Raw genomic sequence first — 12,756 nt, 5'->3', positions numbered from 1 at the left:
AGGAACTTTAAAACTCCTTCATAAAATTAATGCTAAGATAAAAAAACTGATTAGATTTGCAACTTTTAAGGATTAGCATTTATTATTGGAGTTTTGTTCAGCCTAATTCATAGTCTAACTTCCTTTTTTGTACTTAAAATTTTCTTTTGTTTTATATGCGTCACAAGGATGAATATCTCAATACATAAGCATAAAGGAATAGGTGTTTTTTTTTTAGTACCCTCTCATTCCACGTGGCAGGATATTCTAGATAGAGAAAATGTTTAAATGTTTAAAAATGTCCTGAAGATGTTAATGTTAATCCTTCAATATTTTTATCTTCTTTTCCATTGTCTGCCCAATCAATACAAAAGCACCCAGTTTTCGCTATATGGCCAATATCAGCAAAATCACTATCAGGAAATTTAACTGTGACAAATATCACAGCTAATCTTCAAGAACAGGAAAGGATTAAGTCAGATACAGACAAAACAAAAATGACAGATGCATTCACAGCTTGCACCTCAATTTTTTAGGATGCCTCAAACCTCCAGTGTAAATTAATTTTTTGTTACAGTGAACCATACCTCAGATTCAGAATCATGACAGTTTTCATTCTGTATCATGTATCACCATCTAGAAAACACAAGCTCATGGGGTTCTCCCAGCTGTGTCAGGGGAGGAAGTGTCCTCTCCATTTTGCATCTAAGGAAGAGGAGGAGCTGAGGGGTTATAGGTTTACTCAACATAACGCAACTAATAAGTGGTGATACGTGTCCAGAATCAGTTTTTCAGTCCCGTTTTTCCCTACATATATCTGGGCAGACATTTCTACATCTCTGCAAATTTTAAAGATGCCTATATTGACCAGGATTTTTATGAGCCCCTAAGTGAATTTGGGAGGGGGGGGAATAAATTACTAATAAAATTAATGTATCTCTTTTCTCTTTTTCCCTGTCTGCCCTTCTCTCTCTTTCAATGCATACATATGGATGTGTACATAAATAAATATGTATATATATTCTTCTTCTAAAGTCCTTCTCCTTCTTTCGTCCTCAAACTCATATTACTGACCTCAATACCTGCTGCCCCAAAAGAAAACACGATTTGACAAACTAGTCTTCTCTGCTTTCATTGAATGATATGTATGTTCACGTATGATACAGACAAACATGCTAACTTTTTGTTATTATTTTCAAAAAAGGACATATATGTGCTTTTCCTGAGCTTTTCTTTTTCAGTTAGCAATACCAAATGGAACACAGTTCATTCATAGATCCCACCTCTTGATGGTAATCGCTCAATTCCACTTTTTTTCTTACTGCAAACATTATCACAATAAACATTTTGTACATATATCATATGCTGCGGCTTGTATTTATGGAAGGTAGACTCATAGGAGTAAGAATGTTCAGCCAAAGTTTATGAATATTATTACTGTTACTACATTTTCCAGTCTACTTCTTTAAAAAACTAAAACTCTAATTTTCTAGCAGTAATATATGAGAAATAGCATTTTCTCTTAGCAAGACATCTTCTACAATGACTCAAATTTACGCCACATAACTATTTGTATTATTATGCAAACACATCCTAAAACACACACTTTTAGAAACCTCCTGCACCTGTTCTACCAAGTAGGAGAAGAATCTGAGGCAAATCCCCATAGTGTAGGCATTGCGACATTATGGCACCATTTTATGGAGGAAAGCCCACAGAAGCCCATGGGCATGATAGCTACATGGCTGTCAGAGGACAGGGGAATTTCATTATGGTCCTGCAACATCCAGCTTTGAATATTTGAAACTGACAGCAATGTTCTGGAATGCATTTCTCCCCTCTTATTCATCATCCAGTTACTTTTCATGCAGATCTCACTGGCTGGGATCTCCTGGCATTTTGCATGCATCTCAAAGATGGTTTCCATTACCCTTCTGGTCATGAAATTGTCATTCTGGACACGTGCCCTACACAACTAACACCAATCAAGAGTTTGTAAATATTTTAACATAACTCTGATGTTTTTTTCCTCAGTAATAGGCTTATGACATATGCCAGAGAAAAAGAAAAAGTTTTGTAGAAAGTGTGAAGCAATTGGGTGTTGATTAGAAAAAATTTTATTGTTACCAAATCATCATAAACTCGACAATGACAACAAAGTCCAGAAAAAGTATTTCCATTATTCATAAACATTCTGCCTGGTATTTTTAAAAATAATCTGCACCTATTGCTTTGTGATGTGTAACTTTCCTAGCTGAGATAATGCCCTCAGGGTAGGTATACAAAATTCTATAAATCTTTTTTGAACCATAATAATGAGATGGAAAAACATCATATAGTCCTAGGCTGGCTTCCAGATAGAAATGTCATTTTATCTGTCTACATACTGAGATCAAATGATTTTAAGTAAACTTTTACGCCTATTATATTTTAATACCATTTTTAAACATCTTCATAATTTCCTAATCATGTATATAAATTACTAATATTGTCAAGAAAGGCTTCAATGAATCCCTAATGCCATAACCCTCAGGATTCAGATGGCTAATGTATGCTCCCTGAGAAGTGAAGTAGAAAGGAGGGAAACTAGTTTTAGTCGAACATCTACAATATATGATATTTTGATGCCCTCTAATCTTTAGGGTGAAAAATATCACAGTGCTTTAATATTTTAACATAAATCAAACTATTCTGTTTATTATTCTTGCGGCTCTCTAATGATTCATCTCCAAATTTATTGCATCCTGCTTTCATTGTAAAGCCTGGAATTGGAGCATTATAATATTTAGTAAATATTCAAGCATCTTGAGTTGTAAATCTAGGTTTCCTTTAATCCTTTTTGTAAATGTAAATGTTTAGAGAGAGAAATTATTTCTAAGATGTTACTGGGTATAAAACTCCGTAATTTGAATAACATTAGTACCCCAATGAAGTTAACTTACCAGTAACTTTTAAAGAGTGTTATTTAGCAAGGTTATTTGTAGAACTTTCATGCAACTAGTGATTTTTATCCAGCTGGGTTAGCACCAGACCACTTAAAAGAAATCATGGGTCTTGAGATGTGAGTAAGTTTTGGCAAATTTATGGGTGGAATGGAAAAGTAAGAAGTAAATCAATCTCTCTTTCATGGAGAGAAACTGCCTCTCCATTTGCTTCTCTAGCATATTTGCTATTCTCACCCTGTTTTTTGTATTTCCTGTACCTAACAAAACCAAGATATTTATGTTTTTAACTAACACACTTCATTATAAAGCATCATTGTAGTGCCAGCCACCATAATCTTAAACACCAAAGTAGTTTAGTCTGTTCCAAAGTGAATACTATGTAACAATTTTGAGCAATGACGATTACAACTTAAATCCATTAAAATATAATTTTTGTCACTTGTGAATAATGTCCCTTTCACAGAATATTCAGATTAAATCGGAATGTTGTTTTTAAATATAGCTTACTGGCCTTAAACCATAAATAATTCGGAATACCATTTCATAATACCATTTCATATGATTCTGCTTTTATGATATCATCAGGCACAAGCTGTCCACAAAGAGAAAAGGGTAGATTAGGACATTTATCTACTCCTGACTTCCTCTGTGGTACCCAGTGCTTCCTATCTAATATCAAAATGGAGAGCCTCAAACAATTTTTTCCCAGTTTTCTTAACAGATGAACTTCATTCACAGGTTAGAGAGTAAAGCTTATTGCTATGAAAATCTCTTCCGAGAGAATACTAGAAACAACTTTCTGTACTTATGGCAAATTTCTCAGTCTGTACTTTGCAAGTAATTTGTGGACTAGTAGCAATTGTAGTTTTGTTTCCTCTCTCTGGCAAAAAAACCCTGCCCCAGTCTGTGACACACAGTCTTGGTTTCACTTGATAGCTAAAGATATCTTGCTAAGTGAGAGATGAACAAGATAGTGTTTAATATCTGGATATAATCACATTGGGGGCCAGCTCATATAATGACTCACTGAGAGAATCCACTATTAGGTGGCTACTTACGCAAATTAACGGCTAGTAATTAAGATGTGTTTTTCTGAGAAGCAAAAGGTACATCAGCATATGTTTACTCCCTCTAAGTTCTAGATTTCATGGACCTGAGAAATATTAGGTTATGAAAAGGTAATTGTTTTATATATATATATATATATGCATATCATGTTGTTTTGTTTGTTTAATATTAGGTTACCTAAATGTATCCTAGCAAAAAGTATATGAATATCTCAATTCTAAGTTGTTTATGTATACTGTATATTGCATTATTGTGACATTCTTCAAAGTAAAAATAGATATTTATAACAAAATTGTAGCTAAAATAACATGAGGGATACCAAGAAAAACAAATCTGTGGATCTACAGATGAATGCAATCTCATGCCATGAGCAGCTTGTGTTTATAAAGAAGTCACACCACAAAGCATGACTACTTTTGTTTTGGGTACATTTAAATAAAGTGGATGAAGTGGAAATTGTGAAAGTCAAGTTTAAATTTCAGTAAAAAGCTCTTATTAACAAATCTTCACTTGAAAAATTAATTTAAACTTGGCTGGAATGTACAAGGTTGTATGTCTTACATTAGGTAAATTATTGGCAATAACAGGAAGTAAGAATGACAACATTTCAGTAGAATGCATGGAATGATTGTGACCACTGAAAGAAGATTACTATGTCAGAATTTACTTAATGTCATCACTAAAAAATCTGAGGATGATAAGAGGAGACATATTCTGGCATTCACATGTGAATGCCTGGTAATATGTTGTACATGATCACAAATATTTCCACATTTAACTCTCCCCCTCCTTACACACAAAGGGGCCCAGTATAATACTCTGAGATAGCTGCAATCAGTCTCCACATCCTGTGACCCTTCCTTATTCACTGTACTATTCTAGGTGTTATCTCTGGCCCCACCTACCCTTGTTAACCTAGGTTACACACAGCTTAAAGTAAGGTGAAAGTCATTCAAAAGGTTGAAAACCATGGCTTCTATTATGGGAAAGAAACAAAGTTAAATGAGAATTTAATAAGTATACCCCCCCAAAAATGTGTTCATAATAAAAGCAGAGTGGAGTGGAAAAATCTCCTGCTAAACACAATTTAAAATGCCTTTTTACTGAAGAATATATAAAACATTTTATATGCTATAGGGAACTGTGATCTCTAAGAGGTATATGTAGGCAATGTAAATAAATTCAGTTGATAATAGATCTTTTGTTTTCTCAATTAAGCCTGTATTATCACATTCGGAGTATTTTTCCTATGGAAACCATGGAACTCAGTTTAAAGATTGATAAAGGAAAGGGAAAAAAGCCTAATGTGAGATTTGTGATAACACCCTCTTGGTAAAGATGGGCATTTTTCACGTGGCATGGAGGGCAAATACAAATGATTTATGATCATACCATACTGATCATTCCAAGGTACCTGTATGTAATACCTGTTTAACAGAGGGAGCAAGAAATAAGAGTGAGCTAGCATGACAACAAAGCAATACCAAGACAAAGGTTAGAGGAATAAGGAGCCCTGGGTGCGAAATATGCGGTGGCATACACTTGCACAGCCCTGACAGTATGGATCCCTTTAAATTTTGTTCCAGAGGCACCTCACTCCCCTCACCACCACTCAGCCCATCAGAAAAAATGGACCACCTTACTTCATTCCTATGGCAGTTTTGCCTACCAAACCTCAAACCCTATTATAATATGTTGTAATGAATCTTAACAATTTAAATACTTAAAAAAATTTAAAAATTAAAAATTTAAATGCAAATATTTTAAAAATTGCAGATGTATGCTCTTTGAAAAAAAAAGAAAGATTCCAAAAATACAGAAATATATAAAATAAAAAGTGAGGTTCTCTCAACCCCACAGTTATACTCCTAGATATATTTCCAAGAGAACTAAACACACATTTACATAAAAACTTGTACATGAGGTCCGGATGCGGTGGCTCACACCTGTAATCCCAGCACTTTGGGAGTCCGAGGCAGGCAGATCACGAGGTCAGGAGTTTGAGACCAGCCTGGCCAACATAGTGAAACCCCGTCTCTACTAAAAATGCAAAAAATCAGCCGGGCGTGGTGGCAGACACCTGTAATTCTAGCTACTCAGGAGGCTGAGGCAGGACAATCGGTTGAACTCGGGAGACAGAGGCTGCAGTGAGCCGAGATCTTGCCATTGCACTCCAGCCTGGGCAATAAGACTGAAACTCTGTCACAAAACAAAACAAAACAAAATAAAACAAAATCTTGCACATGAGTGTTCATCACAGTATTATTCCTATTAGCCAAAAAGTGGAAACAAATCAAATGTCCATATGCATTTGTTTATGCATCAAATGCATAAGCAAAATGTAGTATTATCCACACAATGAAATTGTACCCAGCTCCAAAAAAGAAGGACTCTGTGATAAATGCTACAACACACATGAAACTTGAAAACGTTATACTAAGTGAAAAAAGACACAAAAAGCCACATATCATACAATTCCATTTGTATGAAACGTCCAAAATAAAAAATTCCACAGAAGTAGAAAGCAGACTAATATTTGCCAGGCATAGGGGATAGGGAAAATTGGGAGAGATTCCTAAGAGGAACAGGAGTTCTTGTTGAAGTGATGGAATGTTCTGTAATTAGAAGGTTGCACAATATTGTGAATATAAGACCCATCAGTTATATTTATGAAAATGGTGAAGCATATGCTATTGTGAAATATATCTAAATAATAAATTTTTAGAAGTTAAAAAAAGTGAAAGTCTGTCCATCTTCTCTTACATAGCTAGAATTTACAGAGTACTTGTTATATGCCGGGTATATTTGTAAATGCTTTAACGAATGAACTAATTTAATCTCAAAACAATCCTATTTAGACATCGTTTACCAATAAAGAAGTTGAAGTAGAAGGAGGGCAAAGTCATTGGTCAAAAGTCTGCTTCTTTTGTAAGTGGCAAAGCTGGACTTAGAAAATCAGGCAGTCTGGCTTCCAAGCTCATGCTATCCACTAACTTACCATGAGTAACTACCATTAAAAGTTGGGATAAACACTTCAGGATAACTTTCACTGAGGGAGTGCATGCGCCCACACGCATGAGTGTGTGTAGAAGATAACAGTTATACACGGATGATACTGAGGGTTGGCAACTACCCACAGACCAAATTCGGTATCACTTGTTTATGTACACCCACGAGTTAAGAATGTAAGAGTGAATTTTTCAGTGGTTGGAAGAAAAGAAGGAAAAAAGCAGAGTAGCATTTGATGACACGTGAGAAATATATAAAACTCAAATTTCAGTGCAAATCAATAAAGTTTTATTGGAACAAAACCATCTTCATACCAGTTTTGTCTACAGCTGTTTCTGCACCACATGAGCAGAGTAGAATTAGGCAGTGGTAACAAGAGACCTGTATGGCACGGCAAAGCATAAAATATTTTGATCTGTTTCTTTACAGAAAAATTTTGCTAACCCCTGAATTATGCCATACATGATACCATAAAACTTTTGTTTGTCACTACACATTATATTATGTTCAACCTTCTAGATTTCAAGGTTTCCTTAATGTCTTTAAGTAGATACAATGAAAAACAGCACCTAACATTATTAAACCATTTGCAATGAATTGAATGTTTATGACTCCCCTCCAAATACATTCAGATGTTGAAATCCTAACCCCCAAGGTGATGGTATAAGAAAGGGAGCCTTAGAAGGTAATTAGGTTATGAAGGTGGAGTCCTCGTGAATGGCATTATTGCCCTTATAAAAGAGATCTTTAAGGTTACTTTGCCCGTTTCATCATATGAGGTTACAATGAAAAGATGGGCATCTAGAAAACAGGCCCCTACCAGACATCAAATCTTTTAGAACCGTGATCTTGGATTTCGCAGTCTCCAAAACTATGACAATAAATTTCTGTTGTTTACAAGCTACCCAGTGTATGGTATTTTATTATAACAGCTTGAAAGCACTAAGACATCATTTCTCTACTAATGAAAATTTCATGTTTTTAGACGGGGCGCAGTGGCTCATGCCTTAATCCCAGCACTTTGGGAGGCCATGATGGGAGGATCACGAGGTCAGGAGCTCAAGACCAGCCTGGCCAACACAGTGAAACCCCATCTCTACTAAAAATACAACAATTAGCTGGGCAGGGTGGCGTGCACCTGTAGTCCCAGCTACTCAGGAGGCTGAGACAGGAAAATTGCTTGAACCTGGGAAGTGGAGGTTGTGGTGAGCTGGGATCGTACCACTGCACTGCAGCCTGGGCGACAGACAGAGTGAGGCTCTGTCTCAAAAAAAAAAGAAAAGAAAAGAAAAAGAAAATTTCACGTTTTTACCAAGTTCCACTAAAAATAATTGGATTAATGTATTTATTTTCTAATGGATGTGAAAATGACCTATATCTTAATGGTCCAGGTCACCAGGACTTTGAGAAGTTTTATGACTGTATGAAGATTCTTCTCTTGGCTGCTTCATAGTCACCCAATTGTTGACGCTGAGTTTTCAGCTGAATCACTGTTTCAGGCTGTGTGGTCAGGCCAGTGTGGCAGAAGTTACAGAGAGGGACCCAAGTTTCACTGTGCTCAACTGCTCTAGTACCCCTTCCTAGCTTGGTCCTATTACGCAGAAACTTCTGTTCATTTAAAAGTAGTTGGAAAAGTGGTAGAGTGGCTACTACCCTTTTGCTGTCCCTCTTTAGAGGATAGTGTGGTGTACAACCAGATCCCTGTCTCTTTAGGACTGAAGCATTTATTCTCCTGTTGCTGGCAATTCCTGACTCTCAGTTGCTTCTCTCTTTGGGAATTGTCTTCAGCTGAACAAACCCACCTTGCCCAATGTCATGTCCTCTTCCCAGAAGCAGATCACAACTTCTAACTGGTCAATTCAGGAATGTAAAAGCCCAACCCCCTTGACCCCAGGCAGAACAGTTATGAAGAACCATCTCACTCTGGAGCACCTTGCAGAATCCAGGCCTCTATTCAATTCATCGGTGAGACTTCTGCCCAAATCTCTTATCCTCCAAAGACGTTGCCCTGAGAACATGACCCCATAAATTGTCTACAAGCAAATCTGAGTCTCAGAATCTGTTTCCTAGAAAGATTGACCTACAACACCTCTCTCTAACTCCTCTCAAAGAAAGAGAGATGTAATATTTGTTATTATATCTGAGTTTAGCAGAATAAAATGACCACATATGGCTCAGCCCCTTCCACTCGCTCTTTTTCAGGCCAGCCTTGATGCATGATGGTGCACTGTCCTGCTTGTGCCTTTTGTAGGGAAACTGTACAAGAGTTAGGCCTCAGATTATGTTTTTCAGAGAAAAATCTGATCAATCATCAATCTCTTCATAGTAATGGAGCTCTAAGCTGTATAACAAGGAAAGGATCCATGGGAATCTTCTCTGAAGTCAAGATTTTCCCCAGAACTGCATGTACCAGAATCTAAATTTAGCTGAAGGCAGCAGGAGGTCTAATTGTGGCATTAAGTCTAATCTAGAATCTCCAATTCTGCCTAATCAATGATTATGCTAATAATTTTATCTTTATTTTCATGATTCCTTTGTTTTCTCAATTGGGTCAAAATTTGTGAAACGAATCTTGATTGCTATCCTAAACCCATACTGACAAAGGACAGCACGCCACACAGGCAATAGGAAAACCTTTATCTTTCACTATTAACCATTTTAATAGTCGAATTCACCTAATTTTACCTGATTTACTTATACAAGGAGATGTTATCCCAGTAATCCCTGAGAGACGGACACGTCTTAATCCAAACTTCAGCTTGGACACATAACAATGCAATTTAAGCAAGTAGTTTTCTGAGCCTCAGGTTTCTTATTCATAAATGAAACTAACAAGAACTATCTCAGATTTAGTTTAAGAATGTAAAGTAATAGTGTGTGTGTGTGTGTATGTGTGTGTGCATATATATAAAGTACCCCAGGTAATGCCTCATGTTGTGAGTAATAAATGCTCATTCATAGCTCTGTAAGTATGAAGAATTATCATAAATGATATCCAACTGGGTCCTCTCAAGAATTTCCAGGGGAAAAAAAAACCCCTCTTGTCTACTTCCAAAAGGTGTGAGAATGGCTTTTCATCTTGATGAGATTATTTCAAGCTGAAATTCTGTAACAAGTCAGTGAATCAAGCTCACACTGAAGTGAACAAGTACAAAGCAGGCCATCAAAATGAAAGAGCAATAATCACATCCATTTCCCCCTTGTTGGTAGAATTCATAGAGGGAAGAACATGCCCTTTACCTGCTAAGAGCATTGTTACTGTTGCCACATAGGTACCACATAAGACATAGAAGAGCCTCCTGAGACCGGCTGTCCATGAAGGCAGCTGCCAAATTGGGAACTCTAATAAGATCTGGCTTCAGGCATCACATGACTCCCAAGCTGTCTTCATTCTGTTAGTATGTGGAAAAGAAAGAAGGGAAGTCTGCACTGACTGTCCCATCACACACTCTCCTGCAGAGGGAGTACCGAGTCCTCCGATACTTTGTTTAGAAAAGCAGCTTGAACCCAGTCTCAAGAGGAAGCTGAAATGGGTTAGATGGGGCAATGATCAACAATGGAAAGCTCAGTGGAGAAAAGTTAACCAAAATAAGAATGTTCCACTCATGTCACGGGAGAGGTAAAATAAAGCTGAGCATTTATGACTCTGGGGAATTATTTGTTCTGTACCAGCACATGACTAAGGGTTCTCCATACTACACAAAAGCTAACGAAGGAAAGAATTTCTTTAAGCTTTTGGAAAGAGAGTTCCAGCGTGCCACAAAATGTTCTAGCAAAAGAATCTGGGACCCACCACTTTGGACTTTAGGGATGCAATGATCAATTTGTCGTTTTGGGCTCTGATGCCTGTGATTTCATGAGCTCAGAACTATGAATACTATTAACATGACTAGTCTGGTTCAAAAATCAAGCTTAGATAGTTAACACATGACCTTCAGAACTAGCGAATTCCAGAGAGGAGATGAATGTTCTGTGAAGAAATTATTTCCTTACTATTGGTTTCTAAATCTGTTGAATATAAATTTTATAGTAGTCTTTTAAGTCTTGTATTATTTAAATCAGAGACAGGAAGAGAGGAGAGGAACAAAGGAGGAGGAATAGGAAAGAGAAAAGAAGGAAAGGCAAAGGAGGGTAAAATCAGGGAAAGGAGGGCAATGGAGGGGAGGGGAGGAATAAAATGAAGAAAAAAATCATTATTTTAAAATGTGTTCCCTAATTCTTGTTCAAAAGGCTACACTATAGACTATATTTCAGGAAGCAGTTTTTATAAGTCATACATGAGGCCTAGCAAAAAAAGGAAGGAAAGAAAAATTACTGAAGTGTACTATTTCTGAATTCTATTAGGCCTGACACATGGTGTAATGCACAGAGACATGGGAGATTTAAATAATGGGCTCAGTTCTTTGTAAACAGAAGGTACCAGAGATTCCATTTCAAAGGAACAGACTACTAGCCTAAGAGATGAGAGAAGAGCTCTGAGACCTTTCTCAGACTGTATTGCATGAGCTAGTCATACCAGTTTCTGCAGGAATGCAGAAATTATTGCAAAATGGCTAGGTTCCATAAACATGTTGGTAAAGTTTAACTTTACAGATAAGAAAAAAATAACTTCAAAACAAATTTCCACCTTTTCTTAAATTAACTTTATCTTGTTAGAGAAAGAAAGAAATCCAGCAGCTTACCTGTATCAAATCCCACACTTGGCACTATGTCTACTGTTCCATGAAAGGCTCCAGCCCATGCTGAGGTAGCAGAGGTGACTGTAGTCGGTTCTGTCTTTGTGATGTCACACTGGGGAGCAGGAATCCTGGCCGCATGCACTGAAGGCATCAGCAGAGGCCCATAGGATGGATCCAGGGCAGAACCAGCAGGAGGGTGGTGATGGTGGTGATGATGGTGGCGGTGGCGCATGTGGGCATGAGGGTGGTGGTGCCGCATGTACACGTCATGCATATGGCTGTAGGATGGGCTCACCTGAGATGTCAAAGGATAAGGCCAGGACTCAGACACAGCAGGGGGAGGGGCTGGGCCAGTCTGATGCAGGCTGTGTCCTGGCCAAGGACTGGGATCAGCTGCAGAAAAGGTGCCAGGGGGTCCAGTGACCTGGAAGTCAGGATGAACTCCCCCCAGACAAGGTGCAGGTGGGGGCTGGTAAGAGCTGGTCCAAAAGGAAGTTGGGAAACTATTCCGTTGGCTTGAGAGAGCTGAGCTGTCTGAGAAGACAGAAAATAAAACATGTGATCAACGTAAGAGTCAGTTTGGGGATAGACTTGCCTCTAATTGTCCAATAATATTTTACAAGCAGTCAAATGAGCATGCACTCTTATTCTTCCCAAACGGGGGTGAACTGATACCAGGTTGGCCTCTGGGCTCGCAAGTCAATGGGTCCGTGTGCAGGATCCAAAGTGTTGAATGAGCCTCCCTCCGTTTGCTTTGCTTGGCTTATGCCGTCACAGTCTGTGCTAAGGTTCGCAATTTGGGGATTGAAAAATTTCATTTCCTTCTGAGTACCTTGCAGCCATTAGGCCTAAGAGGAGGTCATAGCTACCCACTTCACTGGTAAAGAAAGCTTATGCCATAAATGAGGTTTACTTAAGTTGGAAATGATCATTTTTACCAACGTCTAAATGCAGATACGATTTTCATTTAAAGCAAAGATTTTAATGCCGAAGGTAACAATGAAAGTAAGATCAGAATTACTTATACTCACTAACACTCATTTTCCATTAAGAAGAGTGTATTCCAGCCTCATTTT

General features: G+C 37.6%; 1 protein-coding gene across 2 annotated transcripts in view; it reads right to left on the bottom strand.

Moving 5' to 3' along the window:
* The window catches only part of VGLL3 (vestigial like family member 3), a 50,324-nt gene that overhangs the window by 15,665 nt on the left and 21,903 nt on the right, over window positions 1-12,756 (bottom strand). For both annotated transcript variants that reach the window (XM_033211596.1, XM_033211595.1), the window contains exon 3: window positions 11,684-12,214. In XM_033211596.1, coding sequence (XP_033067487.1) covers window positions 11,684-12,214 — 531 coding nt within the window. The remainder of the gene's footprint in view (window positions 1-11,683; window positions 12,215-12,756) is intronic.

Source organism: Trachypithecus francoisi, unplaced genomic scaffold, assembly GCF_009764315.1.
Source record: "Trachypithecus francoisi isolate TF-2019V2 unplaced genomic scaffold, Tfra_2.0 Lachesis_group0, whole genome shotgun sequence".
In the NCBI taxonomy this organism is placed as follows: domain Eukaryota; kingdom Metazoa; phylum Chordata; class Mammalia; order Primates; family Cercopithecidae; genus Trachypithecus; species Trachypithecus francoisi.
This window is presented reverse-complemented; position numbering and strand designations above follow the sequence as displayed.